General features: G+C 37.3%; 1 protein-coding gene across 1 annotated transcript in view; it reads left to right on the top strand.

Moving 5' to 3' along the window:
* Positions 1-22,819, top strand: part of LOC126273244 (venom carboxylesterase-6-like) — a 143,242-nt gene that overhangs the window by 31,214 nt on the left and 89,209 nt on the right. Inside the window, exon 3 of the mRNA XM_049976792.1 lies at positions 14,151-14,307. Coding sequence (XP_049832749.1) covers positions 14,151-14,307 — 157 coding nt within the window. The remainder of the gene's footprint in view (positions 1-14,150; positions 14,308-22,819) is intronic.

Here is a 22,819-nt window from a genome sequence, read left to right as displayed (position 1 = left end):
TCTTTGTGGCAGTCATTACCTCTGCCGTGGATGGCAACACAGCAACTGCAGATGTCACACCCAGGTCTGGACAAGGTGAGCAGAGTTTTAGTCGTGAAGCTGTTTTATCAAAACAACAGCAATTGTGGTCCTGCACTAATGAGCATCAGTTCATTAAAGGAATACAGAGAGGCCCCCTTTCCACACCAGGGTTGAAGAACATGATTGGGAGCTTCAAATTAGCTGACAATCTGGGAATTGCTCCTGGGAGAGTCCAGTGGTTAGTTGCACCACAAATTATTGAACAAGTTACTGTTGGCATGGCTGAGAATACTGAAGGCACTGAGAAATCGTCCAACAGAACATGAGATGTGTTGCAATAGCTGAACATTCCATGGTCCATCATTCAAAAAGTGCTTGCAGAGACAATTGTGAAATGGGGTTGCTAGTGCAGTTCCAGGCTGTAGTGGATACAGATGGTCATCACATTGAATAACGATTGTGCTGAAATTTATAAAGATCATAGTAACCAAACAATCAGTGGGCATTGAAGTATTGTCTTTATTGGTTTCTATTTATGATAATGGATGACGACTGTCATTATTTTATAGTCTCGTGATTTTGTGTACGCTTTTAAAATACAAATAAAAAAAATTCAGAGTTTTCTTGACAGGTTTTGGGATTAGTAGCGCTGAAATATGGGGAACTGAAAAATGGTAATTAGCGAGTGTAAAAAGGATGTATTTTTGGTGAAGGAAGATTTGTGTATTGTATGCCGAAGAATGGTTTCATGTGCAGCATTAAGCAGAGTGTCAAAATTAAAAGGCACTGCAAGTTTTCTGTTATGGGATTTGAAAATAAATGTTATGTTCATGGGAAAAAACCTTGGTGGATATGTTACCAGTGTTGTGTTGGCTGAAGAACCAACACCGTGTCACTAGAGGAGGCCGAAATGCATGTGTTTTAGCTCACACAGACTGGCGTGAGGAGGGAAGAACTATACTGACATAAGGTCTGGAACATGACAAGGAATGAGAATCCAGAAAACAGACATAATTAGTTTGATACTTAACTTTAATCAGTTAATGATGAACGTCGCTCTTGACGGTACATGATTCACAATATTATCTGTTCAGAATAGTAACTGAATATGGCGCCTTGCTAGGTCATAGCAAATGACGTAGCTGAAGGCTATGCTAAACGGTCGTCTCTGCAAATGACAGGATCTGTAGTCAGTGAACCATCACTAGCAAAGTCAGGTGTACAACTGGGGCGAGTGCTAGGGAGTCTAGACTAGACCTGCCGTGTGGCGGCGCTCGGTCTGAAATAGTGGCGACACGCGGATCCGACGTATATAACGGACTACGGCCGATTTAAAGGCTACCACCTAGCAAGTGTGGTGTCTGGCGGTGACACCACAACCAGCAACATCAAGAAACTTGAAAATGCAAAGAAAGTCCAAATGGGAACAAAGATACACACTTGCAAAATACAATATTTTGGGAGCCTTAGTTTCAATGTAAAAACCCGCGCCCATACCTGTGAAACATCTAAGAAAATGTATGATACACTTACCAAAATATATCAAAAGAATATGTTGTGAAGAAGCAAGCTGGGATATTTTTACTTCCCCTCCTGTTTTACCATGTGCCTCCTTACAATTCACTTTTTTTCATTTTTGAATTAATTACCATTGACATTCATGAGTATAATCTGCATTTTCATAAAAGAGAAAGGTTGGCCCTTTGTCTTAAAGAATGTAACACCAGATTTAATTTTGTGCTTAGTTTTATGCATGTAATTAATTTTCTAATTTATTTTGTCTGTTCCTAGTAAGTATCTTTCATTATAGGGTGAAATCAGTAGTTGTTTTGTAACTTAAATTCTGTTATGGACTTATAAACAAATATAAATTCTGTACTAATTTTAAACATTTGGAAGACGAAATATTAGTAACTTCGAAAAAGTATCTACTTGGCTCTCTTCGAAAACATGTTAGCGAAACCAGCCATTAATTAATTTAAAAGAAATTAACAGTTTTGTCAAAAGTATTGTTTGTGTAACAATATCTGTTAATTCTATGATTTAAACAAATAATTTGGCTCAACCCTTGTAGTAGAAGAAATTGCTAAAAAGAACCAGTTTTTCGATGTATTCAGGTAATTTATGAGTTACGATTTAATTGTAATTTCTGTAAATTCAACTTCATACAATGTGTAGTTTCAGCTCCTATTATTGTGAGGATATATAAGAGCCCGATTTTTTATCCTGAGACAGGCAGTCCACAACTGTGTTTCAGACAAGGAACCTGTATTGATTAGATCAAGAACAATGCATCCGTGAAATAAGTGTAACACAATTAAGTCGTCTGGTAAAACAATGACAGTGTCTGTTCCATACATACCTTTCTGTTCTTCAAGAACTGTGATCTTTATGGTTAGGTTTTTATTGCTCGTAGATGTTCAATAGTAAACTATTGTATCAGTATCTGGAGGTGTGCCTGCAAATTATTAATGAGGCTTATGGAAAGTTAAAAAAATAGTGCTCTGGGCATATATAACTGTGTATTACTGGGGGACTGTGAACAGTGAAAGCGAACTACTGTGAAACGCAACTGTGCACCTGTTGGCTTCATTATTTAAAGTAGTCAGTGTTGTACTTCCACACCCCATTTTTCAGCCAGTATCATAATGCAGTACATCGACACCGAGGACAACAAATGAAGAAATAATAGAATAGAATATTTTTATTAGCCTTTCAGTATTTTTCATACAATTAGCTTTGTCAAAGTTTACAGAGGGTTTTAGTTTCAGTACGATATTCAGATAGTTACAGAAAGGGGAGAAAAGGAAGTAAAGACCTTTTCTTCAGCATTATGTGAAACAATGTTTTATACAGTAATTAAATACACACATAAGAAAAGAAGCACAGTAAATAACTAGCTTATATAATATCAAAACATTTTCTTCATAACTTAGATAAAACATATATTTTGTTGATTAGTTTCTAAGAATTCTTCAGTTGTATAGAATTCATTGTCTTTTAGCCAGGTTTGCAATGTATTCTTGTGATTATTTAGTGGTACTGTGCGAGCTCAACATGATAACTTATTGAAAAATTTTATGCTTAAGTACTTATAGTTATTATGCATCTGATTGCTTTCTTCTGCCATCTGAAAATACATTCAGCCCTTGTGAGTTACCCCAAAGCAATAGTCCATATTGTAGTTGCGAATGAAAAAAGCATAGCATGAGTAGAGTAGCAATTGCTTGCTCACACTGTTTCTTAATTTATGCAATAAGAAAAGTACTCATGCTAGTTTACTACATAGATAACTGGTATGTCTTACCAATGAGAGCTTTTGGTCTATGATTAGTCCAAGTAATTTCACTGTTTTGTTTTCATTTTTAGTTACTTTGAGATTAAATATTATTTCTTCTGTTTTTGTTTGATTTATGCACAGTTGGTTAGCCTGACACCAGTAATTAGCCATTTGCATCATTTCTCTATTTTTGTCCAGTACACTCTGTAAGTTCTCTCCTGTACTTGTTAATGTCATATTGTCAGCATATAGTATGTTCTTACACGGTATGTAAATCGAGAAGTCATTAACATAGACAATGATCAGAAAAGGTCCAAGAACACAGCCTTGGGGTATTCCTCTTTCTATAGGGAGTATTTCTGACCTCTGTATTTGCATATACAAGTTGTAACCTATTGCTTGGATAATATCTGAATAGTCAGAGTGTGTCATCTTCAATGCCAAAGTATTTTAACTTTTTGATGAGTATGTCATGTGACGCAAAGTCAAAAGCTTTACATATGTCAATAAGTGTTCCAGACATTGACACCCTTTTTTCATACCCTTCATAAACATTGCTTAGCAAAGCTTCTACTGCTTTCACAGTTAACAGGTGTGACCTGAAGCCAAACTTTTGTTCATTTAAAATTTTGTTGGTTTCAAAATACCTGTATATCTGCTTATGCACACAATTTTCTACTAACTTGGATATGATTGGTGCTATTGAAATGGGTCTGTAGTTATTTGGGAGGTTTCTTTCACCTTTTTTTATACACAGTAACAGTTGGGGAATATTCCTTCATCAAGTACTCTGTTTGACAATGAGAGAAGTGGCATTTCAATTTCTTTTGCTATACATTTAATGATGAGATTACTGAGTCCATAATAATCTTCTGTTTTGGAATTACTTACTTTCTTTATTGAATTATGAATATCATTCAATGTGATTCCGGTCCAAGTGAACTTCTCACTTCTTGTCTGTTTTGCACAAGTGAGCAATGCTTCTGCATCAGAGGCAGAATTGATGGGTGTGGTGGTGATGCTATTTACAAAATATTCATTGAGAATATTGCAGTCAATAGGGATACTCCTTTATTTATTGGTATTATTAATTTCCCTTCTAATGACAGTCCAGGCAGCTTTACATTTATTTTTAGAATTTAAAATATATTCATCATTTGCACAGCACTTAGCGTTTTTTATTTCTAATCTGCAAAGGTTTCTCATTTTAGTGTAATTTTCCTTGTCCCTATTATGAGATTTCTCTTTTGTAAACATCAGTAGTATTCTGAGTTTGTTAAGTTGTGGGGTGTACCACTTGTTAGTATTTTGTTGCTTGTGAGTAATATTACTCTGGTACCTTTTGGTTACCAAGGGGCATGTCATTTCTACTGTGTGCTTGATCTCTGTCAGGAAAATGGAAAAACATTTATTAATCGTTTTCTTGTTTTCCATTACATGAGTCCAATCCATTTCTTTTAACTGGTTTATCATTTTGTTTACACTGGATTCACCTAGAATTCTATATATCACTTCTCTCTCTGTAGAACTGAAGGCTGACTTTTCTATTTGAAGCCATAGCCGTGCATGATCTTATATACCTAATTCTATTACATCACATAGCATAGAGTCTCTTTGTACATTGCTAATTATGTTATCAAGGCATGTGTTCAGTCTAGTGAGTTTTTCATTGAGACAGTAATAGTTTAATGACCTCAGAGTGTTAATCATATGAATTACATTTTTTCTCTTTTCCCTTAAATCTATGTTAATATCACCTATAATTACAATTCTATGCTGTTTATATTTTGACAACAACAATATTAAAGTATTAATTTTTTCTATAAATACTATCTCATCAGAGCCCGAGATTCGATAGATTGAGATAATTACAGTTTTCTGTTCGTGCATTACCACACTGGCTACTTCTATTGTAGCTTCAAGGCATATTCTACTAAGGTCTATAACTGAGTAAGGCAATTCAATGTTACTTTTGACATATATTGTAAGCCCACTATGTGTAATACTTTTTCTGCAGTAGCGTGTAACTAACGAATATTCAAGAGGAACACACAAGTCTATTTCAGTGTCTTTCATCCAGTGTTCATTGATGCATAGAACACTGCAGTTGATTTTATCGAGCCAGTGTTGTAATTAATTGATTTTACACATAAGAGATTGTACATTTATATGAAGGAGGAGGAAACTGTCACTGCTGCATAAAGGTATCCTACTTTCACAGAAAAAAAAGGAGGTGTACAGTCATGCTCTGTGGGACTGTCTTTTATGACAAGGCTGCTGCATGTTCGTATTTCATTTACAACTTTGTTTATCTCCTGACACAAAAATGTTTTCCCATGGTAATGTAGATGCTCACCATGTTCAGTGTGCAAATTTCTTTCAAGTCTGCAAATATCCACTATATTGCGTTTAGCATAAATGGAACATAGTTGTTTGATTTTAATATTTGTTTTACGAATCTCTTTGTTAACACATGAATTATAGATCAAGTCATGTCTATGCGGTATCGTCACAACAACAGTGTTTTCCACCTTACTTACATCTAAAAAAAATTTCAAACCTGTTATACACTTTTTGGCTTCATTATGTGCTACATCATTTGCAACAGTCACACAAACAACAGAGTCACTGTCCCTTGTTGTATTCTTGTGTTCTGAGATGCCTTCAACAATATTTTCTGTCCTCGCACCAGGTTTTACGATGCCAGTTGCACGAAGATCCGTATTCAGATTCTGTACAATACTAGCTTTCTTCCGTGGCTGTCCGCTGGAAAAAGCACATTGTGTTTCTTTGTTGGCTGTTTCTGTCTGTTGGTGATGTTTTGTCAGCTCCTTACAATGTTTTTATCTTCACGTTTGGTGGCTTGTTCACTTTCAGTGTTTATGGAGTTGCTGCTGCTTTCTGATAACACACTGAACTTGTTTGTGCACACGAGATTAGGTTTATTCCATGTATTTCATTGTGAGAAAGGCACTTTTTTGTCACTTTGTTTGGCATTGCACGAGAAATAGTTTTTGAATTGTTTACACACTTTAGGCCACTGTTTTCACTTTGAAGTGCATTTCAGTTAGGCCTATTTACGCGGTTTTGACCGTTACTTTCACTGGCATTTGAGTTCGGCCTATTTACGCAATTTTGACCATTACTTTCACTGGAATGCGTGTTTAAGTTGTTTATGCTCTTTTGGCGTTTAATGCTCGCAATCAGTGTTTTTAACTCACGGGTTTATTCTCAAGTTTAGTGATATCTCGTCTCAGTATATCAGCAATCATCTGAAGACTTTTTAATCGTTCATTTAACTTTTCGATTTCTCCTTTACCGTTATTAGAAACACTGTTTTTTACAACGTGGCTGTAGCTTTTTGTCTCGTTAATATTACTCATTTCTGCACTATTCCCTTAATATTGTACAGCTTTCCAATCCGTTGTAGTTCCTACCTCTTTCGTCAGCTTAACATGTAAGGCAGACTCGCATGCTTCACAACAAAACTTAGTTCGCTCTTTAGAATTTCTCACGAGACGTATTTCATTGTTGCTCAGACCAACACAATCACTGTGAAACTGTTTTCTACACCGTAATCCGCAGATCACGAATATTTCCGTGGTTTTATTAATTTATTGCACTTAAGACACGATTTACTCTTGTCACTAGCCGCCATCTTGAGATAGAAAAAAAAGAAGGCAAACTGTCACAGGGCTACAGACCAACTGAAGACTCAATTACTTGGAAAGTTCTACAACTCTGAACATGGCAGAAATCTGGATATGATGTCAAATATTACTAAAGTGCAAACCCTTTCATTCAGATTGAACCTCCTGTGATAGAATATTGATGAAACAGCACTAATCACAAGGATAAAAGAAAACTGCCTGATGAATTTTGGAAATGCTTGGGACTTGACCTGTAAAGAGGAGAAAAACATTGGAAAACCTGAAACCAAGATTTCAGTCAGAAGAAGGTAAGATGAACAGAAATAAAGAAGAAATGCATGTTGCATTCAAAGGCACAGACTGCAAAAAGAAAGATCAGAATAAAAAAAATAAAGAAAAAAATGAGAAATCAGTGAACTGCTTTGGACTGAAGGTTCAGGTCACTATGTAAACAAGTGTAAATGGAAATTTATTGGTAACAAGAATGAAACACAGTGCTATACATGTGGTAAATATCATCTGGTAGAGTGTTGGGTAATAAAGGAACTGCCTCCTTGTAAGTACCACAAAAGCAGAAATCATCCAGCAGAAAAATGTTATTACATAGTGGAACATGAGAAGGTGAAGAAAGCACCAAAAACAGTTTTTCTCTCAAAAATATTTGTGACAAAAAAGCAAAAAAAGAAGACTAACAAAATATATACCAAGTTTGTTGTAGACATTGAAAGTAATGAGCACATGTCACTTGAAAGGGAAATTATGTCAAATGCAAAGAGCCACAAAAATACTAAAATTAAGATTTGAAATGGAGATTTCGTGTGTTCTAATCTTGTTGGTGAAGTTGAATCACAACAGGTGTTGTTGGCAAATGTATTCCATCACCCTGAATTGTCAAGGAACTTATTGTCATAAATTCTATTACTGAAAAAGGAGGAGTGATAATATTTGCCAAAAGGAAAGTGAAGATTGTGAAAGATGGAGATGTTGTTTTGGAGGGCAATAAGTAAGAAGAGGGACTGTACATCATTGACATCAGAAGCGACTGTAAAAAGAAAGAACTAATGACAAAAGAGAAGAAAACCATTCATTGCCACAAAAAACTAGGACATCTGAATTTCAGTTACCCTAAGAAAACACAGTAACTGTGTGATGATGTGTACAAAATTATGCTGGTAGAGGACATTCCTTTTTGTGAAACATGTATCATGAAAAAGCAAGTAAGAGAGATATTCAACACAGCGTGATTCAGAGCAAAGACACATTTTCAAATTATTCACACCTATTTCTTAAAAGTGTATCTTCTGAACACGAAAGATGAAACAGAAGAACCCAATCAAGGAATATGGCATGTAACTGAAGCTCATTTCAATCTGAAGACAGAAATAACTACTGGATACACATGTATGAGCAGTTACTTTTCGCTAGAGAAGCTAATGCAGGAAATAAATACTTGAGTTGTAAGTGTAAACAAATACTAGACAGTCAGATAATATTCATTTCTTGACAGAAGCTCTCACAATACAAAGACTGCATGAAATGAACACTGTGTACTAACTCAAACTGCTGGACCTTCCTCTCAACTGATTATCTGAACATGTATGATGAAAATGATGCTGGAAAACAGCAAATGTAAGGACAAACAAAAGGCACAGAGCAGAAGTGCTACTTCCTCCAAGCAAAGAGCTGAGTGGTGACCAGGTACAGGATGAAACTTCATGCTTCCCACATCTGTGACTGTTCACAAATGGCGCCAACAGTCCATGCTGAAAAATAGAAAAATAAAAACCAACAGGATTGATAAAAAGTTGTGAAAATGAAAATTTAATGATCATTTGGATTTAGTATGATGCATTTCAGAAGAGACAGCAGCTTAGTACCTCAGTACTATGAGTTAGATGTTCTCACATTGAACTGACTTACAATCAAAGTAATATTCATACCATTCTTGTCTTTGGTTAGTAAGTACTTTTGTTGACCTGTTTCACACATTTGTAAATTTATAATGTTCTTATGGTATTATATGATAAATTGGCTAGGTGGGTGATGGATTAATGCCAAAATAATATTGCTGATAGTGGCACATGTTTGTAGGAAAAGTCATTAACACTGTGATAATTTGTGGAATTTATATTTTTCTGACCTGAAGGGCTTTTCTTGTTCATTTCTCTTTCTTTCCAAAATTTTTCCTTAATTTGCAAGAAGATTTTTTTTTTTTTTTTTTATTTTTTGAATGGAAGATTACCGTAATAAGGTGTCTGTATGTTTGAGTTCTTGACATCATGTTCGGAGTTGAGTTGAGGTTATTGTGCTGAGTGGAAGAATGTGCTTGTCTGAATTAGAAAATTAGCCAGAGTGTAAAGTATATGAGAAATAGAAAAGAATTTGTGTGTACAAATCATTTGTGATCAGAAATAAGTCTTCTGCGAAATAAAAAGTATTAATTTAACTGTGATGTTCTAAAGGTTCATGGGCCTGATTATCCAGGTATAATGATAGACATGATGCATTATAGATCAGTGCTTGCTGCCTCACACCAGTACCTTAGATGGTGTTCCCCATATGACAGTCACATTTGAAAGTATACTGCACATTTCTGTGTAGTGAATTACAAAGTCCTTTTACATCTAACTGTCAGTGGGATATTTTGAAGGAGCACATATCCAATCTGAGTGTAAAACCTCTGAGTAGTTGTGTTGATAATTTCCATGTTAGATCCATCTGTACTCAAGTGAATAAAACAAATTTCTGAGCAGCATCTATTGGGAAAGCTGAATAGGTGCATTGGATCGTCTTAGATGTTACACTGAAGAAAGCAGTGTCACTGGTATTGTAAGAAACCTACGAGAATTCAGATATTTTGTTGTACAGTGGTCTGGTTTACTGGACATTACTGTAGCAACAACCAATCAGCATCAAAGAAAGAGCAAGGCCAAGACTTTTATTCTTGTCGCCATTGCCATATTAAACTGCTACCTCAGTTGCCGCAGTCAGTTGCAGATGACACTAATGGCCAGTAATGTAACACTTGTGTTTTTTTTTTCATTGTTTAAAGTGTTTTTCTCTGTAGAGTATTTATTTTATGCCACAAGATGTTTGTAAACCAATTAGAAAACTGTTCAGAAAACTGATAAAGCTACTACCACCACTCTAAGGAAACTCTGTATGGTGTGGTAACAGGCATTCTGAGAATGTGTCAAAAATGGTAAGAACAGCTGTTGCTACAACAGCTGTGTTGTGTGCACAGAAAAACAAAAGCCAACACCATCTTCTGCTCCTGGGCTTGACTGTCAATCACTTTACTCCTAAGAGTTTTCGTAAATCTGCAGTGTGTTGTGGACCTATTTGATAAAAGCATATCTTGGGTCAATGCTTTATGAAGAAGAATTGTATAATCTGACAACTTTAGCCACTGAAAGCAATGATTTGAAGCCAATTGTTTCAAATTCTATTTGAAAGAATTAACTAAGTTAGAGATTAGAAAAATTTCAATATAACGTATTTCTTAATCCAAAGGAAAATTTTTCACTACATGAAAAGATTTTGTTGAATGTGGACAAACTTCAGAAAAGAATATGTGATAGGATAAGGAGTAGAAAAGGACATTTGGACATATGCTGCCTCATGAACCACAGACATTGTTGGATGTGGACGTAGGGGAGGAAATGTGTTCCAAACAAGATGCACCCACTTGAAGGTGGAGATAAAAGATCTTTGACTTGACACACTTTGTTACAGATATAGTCAGGAGTTTGTAAGGCTGCGATAACAAACTAACTGGATGATAGCTTCCAAGTTTTTCCTATCACCCTTTAATTGTTCAAGATTGAGGCCAAATGTGAAGGTAGTGCAAATTAATGTATGTTTGCTTCCACATTGAGTCTAATGTATACAGACACATTTTTGTGGTACTGTTTTTTTGTAAACATAAATGAAGTCTACTTCACTTTGGTTTGTCCATTAGTGCAATAGAGATTTTCAGCTATAAGATATTCTAGCATTTGTTCATTTCCTTGATTTCTACAGCCTAACCCATAATTAGCAACACTTTATTGGTCACCATCTTTCTTTGGTCTGACTTTCACAATGAAATCTTCTGTGATGGCATCCAGTTGTGGCCTCTCAGAATCTTTTGCTTTAGTGTTATCGTTATATAGTTGTCCTACCTCCTCTTCATTAGAATTGCTACCTGGAGCATAAATCTGCAAGACATGTATGGAAAATTTGCTGTTCAATTTTAGGGCAATGTATCTCACTGTAGGAGAATCACAAACCATAGAAACATCCTCATTATTTTGTAAGGTGACATGACCTGATGGAATGGTCTCAGCCATTTCTCCTTGTCATTGTGTCTCACAGATAACCAAGATCTCACATTTAACCTCTTGCTGTTCATGATCTAGTCTCTCAATGTCTTCAGTTGTTTCATATTTCTTATTTAGTATATGGTTAATCTTGTTTCTTTTGTCTCCTTCAGAATCAACTAGGCAGACTGATGAATCATCAGTGTCCGATTCTGACTATTTCTCTCTACTCAGCTGTGGCAGATTCATTTGAAAATTCATTGGAATTTATGGTAGAAGAACTGTCATTTAAAACACTGTGCTTGACAGACAAGTCAGTGAAATAATATTCAGATGCCTCTAACATGGATGTCAGGCACTCTTAGTAGTTGCCCAAACTTGGAGAACAGTCACTACCTCTTCACACCACTTTTATATCATCCCCTAAAGCCAGGCTGCATCTTCTACATCCACATCTACATCTGTACTCTACATACCAGCATGAGGTGCATGACAGAGGCTGTGTCCCATTGTGCCAATTACAAGGGTTTCTTCCTGTTCCATTCACATTTTGAGTGCAGGAAGAATGATGGTTTGAATGCCTCTGCGCTTGCAGCTATTATTCTAATCTTATCCTCATGATCCCTATGTGAGCAATACATAGGAGATTGTAAGATATTCCTAGAGTCATCATTTAAAGCCAGCTCTTGAAATTTCGTTAATAGTCTTTCTCAGGATCGTTTACCTCTATTTTCAAGAGCTTTCCAGTTTAGTTGTACCATGCTGTGGGCCTGGGTTCGATTCCTGGTTAGGTTGGAGATTTTCTCTGATTGTGGACTGGGTGTTGTGTTATCATCCTCATCATCTCATCACCGATGTGCAAGTTGCCCAGTGTGGCGTCATCTAAAATAAGACTTCCACATGGTGGCTGAGTTTCTTCAGATGGGACCTCCTTGCCAACAATGCCACATGATAATTTCATTTTTTATCATAAAAAATATCCAACAACATTTGGAACAATTAATAAACATCAGCTTTCAGTTTTTTCTTTTAATAGCCTTATATGAAGAACTTTCTTTCCTAAAAACCAAACTACCGGTGCACTGACACTGAAATAAGGACACTGGATCAAATACTAGTCACCCCAAAGAGACATAATCTAAAGCAATGTAAAATGGTATGCTCTGTAGTTGAACATCAAACTCTGATAACGGCCTCAAACCGGTGAGAAAGCAACTCCAAAAATATTTTTAGGTATGCCATAATCAGCTGAAGCCACTCATTCATGTTCATTTCCTGTAGACCTACCAAACTGTAGGGATTTTTGCAGCTACACCTTAACCATACTCCCAGTAGCCACACACAATTTCTAAGAGATTAAGATCAGGTGATTTAGTTGGCCAAGCTTGAAGACTTAGAAGAATGAAGTACCTCTGGCCTGAGTTATACCCTCCCTTTAAAGTGACACATTGAATCATTGGTAAACTCAACATTTTTTCTCATTCTGAAAGACCCAAAATATGACTCTTCAGGCTGCACTACATGCTGCCAGTCAGCTACTGTCTAATTGCTGTGTTGTATGGTCGACTGAAGATGTGCAACTTTATGCATCATTGTGAACAATGGCCATTTTGAGATACCTGACTCCACATGTCCTTGCACGCAATACCTTTATGTTTGCCTTGTGTTCGAGGGCTAGGAAGAGCATTCATATATGGTGCTTGAACATGTCTGAGACATGTGCCATTGTTTTTACGTAATTTTCACTTATGATCATACCTGCATCATGGAGGGCAGTGAGAATGCCTTCAAGGTCAACTTTTTTGAAGCCATGTGGCATCACCAGAAACTTGAATAAGCTAAGTGGTGTGGTAATGGCCATTTTAGGAACATCATTTGGATGCATATTGATCTGGTAGTGTGCCTTTTCACAGTCAGCCACTGAGAAAAACCTTTGCCCCTTTGAGCACACTGGTAAAGTCTCTTACTTCATGCTGCCAGTCAGCTACTGTCTAATTGCTGTGTTGCATGGTCAACTGAAGATGTGCAACTTTATGCTTCACTGTGAACAATGGCCATTTTGAGATACCTGACTCCAAATGTCCTTGCACACAATACCTTCACACATAAGAACTGGTTGGGATGGGTTCATTGTCTAGCAGTAGCAACTCTTGCCGTGTTGGAAACCAGTTATCATTGACAAGGTGTGACATTTTCCTCTGGTTCCTTACATCCTACACAGCTGTGAGTGGTACACCATTCCTTGTGGGCATGTTCAATGGTCCACACTAATGCACACAAATATTGTGTAACATCATTTTTTTATGGTGTATTCATGTGCACATCTAAACACGATAGCATCTTGCCTCATCTTACTGAGCTGATTCTATACAACCAATGGGCACATACACACCCTTTCACTGTCATGACTTAACATCACTACTGGAGAATCACATGACATCTAGCACCAGTTCTACATCACCTACAGGATTCTAATGTGAGCAGCATGCTCTTTCAAGATGGGTGGCTGACATTTTCTCCATAGAGATTATTATGCTAAGGAAAAAAAATCAGTAATAAAATGAGAATAAAGGCTAATGTTATATGTTTTTTAAAGCAGTAATTCAAAATGTTTCATTAATTTAGTCATCAATAACTCATTTGTGCGTTACTTCAGTTTCACATCTTAATGAAGTATGGAAACTGATTCATACTTCAAAAATAAAACTAATATTGTATGTGACACTATGAGGCACAAACAATAGGCATCATACTTTTGAAAGGAAAGAAAGACAGATAATTACTGTCCCAAGAATGCATTGTATTAATGAAACTAGCTAGTCTCATAAATTACCAGACAAGACTGATACCATTATGCCCACTGTATATTCATGTATGAATTATGTCTTTCTGTTCCAGTTGCCTACACCACATGGAGTATCTCCCTTATTAGATGTTTTTGTGTTTATTCATGGAGGAGGCTTTATGAGTGGTTCTGGAAGATACTTTGGACCTGATTATTTACTGGATCATGAAGTTATTGTAGTAACCATAAACTACCGGTTAGGTATTCTTGGTGAGTTGTCATTTATCTGTACAGAATGGCAATCATTCATTTTCAGTGTTCTGTAATTTGTGATGACACTTTGCTTCCCTAGATGAAATATGTTTCCTAGACAAGATCAGTGGTCTCATTCATTCTTCTTTTCCACTTTGTATTATTTAAATCCACCATCAAGTATAGCCAATGGGAATATTATTCACTAAAATGCAAAAGCAATCTATTTGTGTAAAGTATACTAACCATACATGATGACTAGTGCTAATCTATGCACACTGTTAATTATGGGAATTACTTTATGAAAGTATACACAGCCAAAAGTATTGTGCTTTGGTGACTTCTCAGACTTTCACCTCTATCCAGCTCTGTAGCAGAAGTTTAATGTATTTTCTTATTCCATTTCTAAATGGAGCCCTTCACCTTTTCTGAAACTGCAAAAATTACTCCAAAAAATTAATGTTTTTTGTAATGTGTTTTGTTAATGTTGATACACAAATATCTTACAAATGCACTCACTCAATCCAAACTCAGTGTTTGAGTGCAAATACTTCACTCTGCACTGTCATTGCTAATCAGTGATAAGTCTTTGGGGCACTGTCTCCAAAGAGCCCTCTCTGCTCCACCATCTCCCCCATCTCATATTGTGTAACATCATGTTTTTACGGTGTATTCATGTGCACATCTAAACACGATAGCATCTTGCCTCATCTTACTGAGCTGATTCTATACAACCAATGGGCCCATGCCTCAAGTGTAGAGTGCTGAACAAGGGAGGAGGGTTGTCAACAATCAATGTGTGGTGCTTGTAGTTGTAGGTGCCATGCAAGTTCACATGACTGGCGGTGCCCTGCCTAGTACTGTTGTGAGACATGACCAGTTTGTTTCTTGACAGGCTGCTGTGCAAGATTGAATGACTGCTCGTGTCATGGCCTGCAACATGTCATGGCACTTTTGTGGTCAGATTGTTTCACGTGGCTTGGAGTGCTTCAGAATGCTGATTGACATGTTGGTAGTTGTTGATTGGAGACAGCTTGAATGTGATACGGAGCTAACCGTAGTGGAAGACACAACGGTCGGCCATAGTGCAATGTAGTGAGGGCTAATGGCACTTCCTTCGCTGCCAGAGACTTTGACATGTGTGAAAAAGCTACCTCATTGTCAGGGTCACATTTGTGTTGCCAGTCATGCCAGTAGTTGGGAGGAAGATTATTAACTGGTCTGTCTGTGAGAGAAATCATGACTCTGCCATGAAATCCACTGTGTTTCACAAGCAAAAAATGTGGATAACATTTTTTACTGACATGTGTAGTTGTAGAATCCAGTGCCTTGTGCATGGCTTCTATAGAGGAGTGAACACCAATCTGTTTTACTGCTTCTTCTTTGGACTGAAAAGCTGTAACATTGATGGTGATATCGGCTGGTCATTCCAGCAGAGAGCTAATGGTAAGCGCCTCACCTGAGGTATTATCTTGTTGGAATGATATTTGTCATTCAAGGAGTGAAGGGTCTGTGTGGACTTTACTTGTTGATAGACACTATCGTTATCTTGCCAATTAAGTCTACATCAAGCATATGGCTATGCTGTTGGAGCACCTAAAATGGTTTGTTATAAGGTGGCTACAGTGCTGGCCATACAGTTATCATCTTGAATCACTACATATTTATAGTCAGTGCATCCATTATGAAAGGACAGTGTCTGTAACATATGTGTCAACAGAGAAGGTATGCATGATTTCTATATGTCTTTTGACACTCTCTGCCACATCCAGTAGGTCAGATGAGATGGGTGTAGGAGTAGGCAGCACTGACTCTGCTAACAATGTCAGTGTCTCCCTGTATAGAATCAACAACAACATTATCTTTCCCACGAAGATGGTGGGCATCCATAGAATACTGTGCAATCAGACCAAAAGGTTGATATTTTCTCAGTTTGACCATAGATGAAAAGTTGTTGAATGGCATCTGCCAGAGTTTCGTGATCTGTATTATTAATCACATGACGGCCCTCAATATCCTCATAAAAATGGGTGAATAGTTTGCTGTTAAAAGTTGTCCATTTTGTTTGTGAGCTGTAAGCTTTCCTGGGGCGAAATCGTAGAGGTTGTTTATCATCTGCTACATATGCTGGAGAATGGCACCTATGGCTTTGTCACTTGCATCCATCATAATTGTAAGCTGTGTGTCCAGTACCACATGTAATACACCAGTAGCATCTAACAGGCAGTCTGGGAAAATGCTGCCAGCATTTCCAATGTCTACAATAGTTTATGTCTGCATTGTGTTTGAGGGCTAGGAAGAACATTCATATATGGTGCTTGAAGATGTCTGAGACATGTGCCATTGTTTTTACATAATTTTCACTTATGATCATACCGGCATCATGGAGTGCAATGAGAATGCCTTCAAGGTCAACTTTGTGGCTCTGATGATCATGAGAAAAAACAAGAATCTCATCTAAATAAGCATAGCAGCAGTACAGGTTAAACAATACCCTGTCAGTGAATGATTACCAGGTCCATACCACTTTTTTAGGCCATTTGGCATCACCAGAAACTTGAATAAGCTAAGTGGTGTGGTAACGGCCACTTTAGGAACATCATTTGGATGCATATTGATCTGGTAGTGTGCTTTTTCACAGTCAGCTACTGAGAAAAACCTTTGCCTCTTTGAGCACATTGGTAAAGTCTCTTATGTATATTGTGGGGTAACTGTTGAAAATCATGTGTGAGTTAAGTGTACTATAGTGTCCACATAGTCAAATAGAATCATCTTTCTTAGGGTCCTATTTTCATATTTATGTAGTGCATCATATCATTTTTAACTGTGCACTGATAAAGTAGAACTGAGAGTCCATAATTGATGGGATCAGAGAGGGTTTGGGAAAACATAAAAGGTGACACAATATGTGCTTCACTGACCAGAGAGAATGGTCGATATAGTAGTACAGATGGAACAGCTATCTCTGCATGTAGCAGAAGAGCATGAACATCTGTTAGAGGCATAGCTGCATCATTCATGACTGCTGGGGTATGTGCTTGTTGTCATTGTAGCAGGTCAGGCTGTGTGGCCTCCTTGGTCAGTTGTGGAGGAATGTGTTTGGCCATCAGAGGCATCACTGCATCATTCATAGCTGCCACAACATGTTTTTTGTAGTCACTGGAGATCAGACCGCACCACATCCTCAGTGTGTTGTGGATGGGCGTTATTGCCAGTTGAGGATGTGGCTGCATCATTTGCAGCCTTTGTGATGAGTGTTGGTTGTTGTAGCTGCTCTCGCACATGTGTGAGAGTGAGCAACTTCTCATGTATTTACTAACATCATCTGTTGTTATCATAATCTAGGGGACATGAGTCATCATAGGTCAGGAAGAGACATGCCTGGATGGTGGGGACAGCACGTGTTGCCTCGGTACATTCAAGCAATATATTTTAGAGTTTTGTACTGGCAATAGTGAGCAGCCACAAATGTTGTCTTGCAGCCTGTGGCAGATTTGAGGTGAAGTGCCATTGGATGAACTATTATGCCATGTGATGGAATGGAGTACCCTGGTTGAGGTCAAGGAGGAGACAGAACTTTCTAAGAAAATCAATCTGCAGGACTGGTTCTGCTATGTCAGTGAGGTAGAACGTTCAAGGACAACATAACTCATCTGTATGGTATATTCAGCTTTGCCATGCATGTGGATGTTGGTTCCATTTGCCACATGGAGCTTTAAACTTGGAACCTCATAGTTAATTTTGAGTATGTGTCTTGGTACTGTACACACCTTACTTCTGAGTCTGTGCTGATCAGGAAATATATATTGGTGGATGTGTCTCATATGTGCATGTGGTCTCCAGTTTGTAATGTCACTGTGGAGGAGAGGTGACTCGTCAATGCTAGGTGGGCCAGTGCACCTATATTGGCTCATGCATGAAGTTTGGGTGCAGGCAGGGCTATTGATGGTTGAGATCAGCATCACTGAAATGTGCATAGTACCAGAAGCGAAGAGGTGGCAGAATCAACTGTACCAGTATCACCAGCTGCTGGTGTTGCATCATGCTCCAGCGCTTGGGCCAGGTGTTGTGATGTCAGCTTCACACATCTTTGGACACCTCAAAATGTTCAAATGTGTGTGAAATCTTATGGGACTTGACTGCTAAGGTCATCAGTCCCTAAGCTTACACACTACTTAACCTAAATTATCCTAAGGACAAACACACACACCCATGCCTGAGGGAGGACTCGAACCTCCACCGGGACCAGCTTTGGACAGCATCAGATCTATTAATGACCGTAATTGAGGGAATCAGCTGTATGATAAACATTCCTCTTGTTTCACTCGCCACAGCTGTTGCTCCAGTGAATGGGAAACATGTTGCAAGAGTATTGCTGTGTTGCTTTTGATGCTGGCAAGTGACATGAGTGTTAGGTCACTAATTAATTCTGTGTGCTCAGTGATATGTGATATTAGCATGACAAATTCTGAGTTGTCATGCACAATTCCTAATGTTGTAAAAATTTGTACTGTTATTGCAAACCTGCTCAGGCATGAATGGAATGATTTTTGATTGCATTGCTTCTTGTCATTGCACGGTGTAATCCACTAATTTCTGCCCTGTAGAGATCAGATAGTAAGGCACTACCATGGCATCTGTTGGCAGACTAGGCATAGTTGTCTGACCAAACATGGCAGTACTATTGTCCCAGGGTTGTTGCTGCAGAAAGATCATGTCAAATGTTGGTAATCATTGCATGGTATATGCAGTATGTGTGTATATTGCAGTAGGTGTAGGATCCACAGTTGAAATGTTATTTGTCCTCGTGAACATTAAATTTGTAGTTTTTCTGCATATGGCCTTGGTGTTGCGCAATGGTTTTGGTTGCCATACCAACGATCTATGTATGAAATGTGGTAGGTGCAGTAGATGCAGAAGATGTAAAATTAGTCTGTACACATGTAGGTCATACAGGACCGCCAAAATTTCCTGTATTAAGTTTGGAGCATGAGTTCACCATTAAAGGTGACCACTGTTGCATCACAATCACTGTGTTCTGCACTCCCATCATGTTCTAATTTGCATGCTGTTTGTCATTGCAAGTGCTGTGGATACTGAGCAGCATTAATACCTGACATAGTCAGGGTTGCCAACTCTCATGGAATGGCTGGTGGGCATGAAGTTGTGCCTGTGGGTTGCATTTTAGACACTCAAAAAATACTTCAACACTAAATGTCACTGTAATGAGGGTGTTTTTGTAGATGTGGCCACCAGTATGGATTGTTTCCTCTGTAGCTTAGACAAAGAATGACCCAATGATGTACAAGGATATAGAATCTCAATACATATAAATTATTTTACGCAGCACAATACACAAACCCGTTTATAGTCACAGTCACTTGGTCTGAACTGTTTTCAGCACAGACACATCACTCTGCATGGCCATCGCTGGATTAGATTAGATTAGATTAATACTTGTTCCATAGATCATGAATACGACACTTCGTAATGATGTGGAACGTGTCAGGTTAATAAAAGATGTCTGTACAAGAAATTACATTACACAAAATATTGCATGACACTAATGATTAAGTTTTTTTTTTTTTTTTTTTTTTTTTTTTTTACTTACTTTATATCTAAAAATTCAGCCAATGAGTAGAAGGAGTTGTCATCTAGAAATTCTTTTAATTTATTTTTAAATGTTAGTTGGCTATCTGTCAGGCTTTTGATGCTGTTTGGTAGGTGCCCAAAGACTTTTGTGGCAGCATAATTTACCCCTTTCTGTGCCAAAGTCAGATTTAACCCTGCATAGTGAAGATCATCCTTTCTCCTGGTGTTATAGGTATGCACACTGCTATTACTTTTGAATTGGGTTGGATTATTATCAACAAATTTCATAAGGGAATATATATACTGTGAGGTTACTGTGAGGATCCCTAGATCCTTAAATAGATGTCTGCAGGATGACCGTGGGTGGGCTCCAGCAATTATTCTGATTACACGTTTTTGTGCAATGAATACTTTTCTACTCAACGATGAATTACCCCAGAATATGATGCCATACGAAAGCAGTGAATGAAAGTAGGCATAGTAAGCTAATTTACTGAGATTCTTATCACCAAAATTTGCAATAACCCTAATAGCATACGTAGCTGAACTCAGACGTTTCAGCAGACCATCAATGTGTTGCTTCCAGTTTAACCTCTCATCAATGGACACACCTAAAAATTTTGAAAATTCTACCTTAGCTACAGACTTCTGTTCAAATTCTATATTTATTACTGGAGTTTTGCCATTTACTGTACGGAACTGTATATACTGTGTTTTATCAAAATTTAAAGAGAGTCCGTTTGCTGAGAACCACTTAATAATTTTGTGAAAAACATCATTTACAATTACATCACTTAGTTCTTGGTTTTTGGATGTTATTACTATACTTGTATCATCAGCAAAAAGAACTAACTTTGCATCTTCATCAATGTGGAATGGTAAGTCATTAATGTATATCAAGAACAGTAAAGGACCTAAGACCGAACCCTGTGGGACCCCGTGCTTGATAGCACCCCAGTTTGAGGAATCAGCTGTTTTAACATTACACGAACCACTTATTTCAACTTTCTGCATTCTTCCAGTTAAGTATGAATTAAACCATTTGTGCACTGCCCCACTCAAACCATAATGATTTAGCTTATCTAAAAGAATTCCATGATTTACACAATCAAAGGCCTTTGAGAGATCACAAAAAATACCAATGGGTGATGTCCGGTTATTCAGAGCATTTAATATTTGATCAGTGAAAGCATATATAGCATTTTCTGTTGAAAAGCCTTTCTGAAAACCAAACTGACATTTTGTTAGTACTTTATTTTTACAAATATGGGAGGCTACTCTTGAATACATTACTTTCTCAAAAATTTTTGATAGAGCTGTCAGAAGAGAGATTGGGCGGTAGTTGTTGACATCCGACATATCCCCCTTTTTATGCAATGGTTTTACAATGGCATATTTCAGTCTATCAGGGAAAACACCCTGCTCCAAAGAGCTATTACATACGTGGCTGAGAATTCTACTTATCTGTGGGGAACAAGCTTTAAGTACTTTGCTGGAAATGCCATCAATTCCGTAAGAGCTTTTACTTTTCAGTGAGTTTATTATTTTACTGATTTCAGAGGGAGAGGTTGGTGGAATTACAGCTGTTTCAAACTGTGCAGGTATGGCCTCTTCTATTAATAGCCTTGCCTCTTCTAGTGAAGATCTAGATCCTATTTTCTCCACAACATTTAAAAAATGATTATTCAAAATATTTTCAATTTCTGATTGTTTGTTAGTGCACTTGTCATTCAATTTTATTGCACTAAAGTCTTCCTGTGCTCTTGGTTGCCCTGTTTCCCTTTCAATAATATTCCAAATTGCTTTAATTTTATTATCAGAGTTACTGATCTCAGACATGATACACATGCTTCTGGACTTTTTAATAACTTTTCTTAGTACCGCACAATAGTTTTTATAATATTGAACAATTTCGGGGTCAGTACTCCATCTTGCTGTTAGATACAGTTCTCTTTTGCGGTTGCAAGATATTCTTATTCCTTTAGTTAGCCAAGGTTTTTTATATGTTTTCTTGGAATTATGTTTAACTATTTTCTTGGGAAAACAATTTTCAAATACCCTTAAAAATGTATTGTGAAATAAGTTATATTTCAAGTTTGCATCGGGTTCCTTATACACTTCATCCCAGTCTAGCTGCTGTAGGCTTTCCCTAAAGTTTGCAATATTTATATTGTTAATTGAACGCACTGCTTTGAAAGTCTGATTTATTATACTGCATGGAGCTATGTCATGTACTGTAACAAGCTGTGCACTATGATCTGAAAGACCATTCTCAACAGGATAAGCATTTATGTCCTTAAACTTATCTTGGTCTATAAAAAAGTTATCTATCAATGTACTGCTGTTCTTTGTTATCCGAGTAGGAAAATCAATGACGGAGCTCAAATTGAAAGAACTGAGTAATACTAAAAGGTCATTCTTCCTATTACACTCTTTCAGGGAATCAACATTGAAATCCCCACAAATGATAATTTGCTTCCCCCTGTCTGACAGATAGCACATTAAAGCATCCAAGTTTTCCAGAAATAGCTGGAAATTCCCTGAGGGGGACCTATACACTGTTACAATTATGAAAGTGCCATCCTTTAGTTTAAGTTCAGTGGCACATGCTTCCATATGTTGCTCTACACAAAATTTTTTAGTTTCTAAATTTTTTGCACTGTGGAAGCTTTTGACATATATGGCAACTCCTCCTCTCATCATATTATCTCTACTTACATGTGCAGCTAATTTGTACCCATTGATGCTAACCTTTTGCATATCAGTGACAATGTGATGCTCAGACAGGCATAGTACATCTATTACATTCTCAGTTTCTATATCTTCTAAACAAAGCAGAAGCTCATCAATTTTATTGTTCAATCCCCCAATATTTTGATGAAATATACTAACATTTTTCATTTTACTTTTGCAACTATCTTGAACTTTTTTGACATCT

This window comes from Schistocerca gregaria, chromosome 1 (genome assembly GCF_023897955.1).
Source record: "Schistocerca gregaria isolate iqSchGreg1 chromosome 1, iqSchGreg1.2, whole genome shotgun sequence".
Classification (NCBI taxonomy): Eukaryota; Metazoa; Arthropoda; class Insecta; order Orthoptera; family Acrididae; genus Schistocerca; species Schistocerca gregaria.
This window is presented reverse-complemented; position numbering and strand designations above follow the sequence as displayed.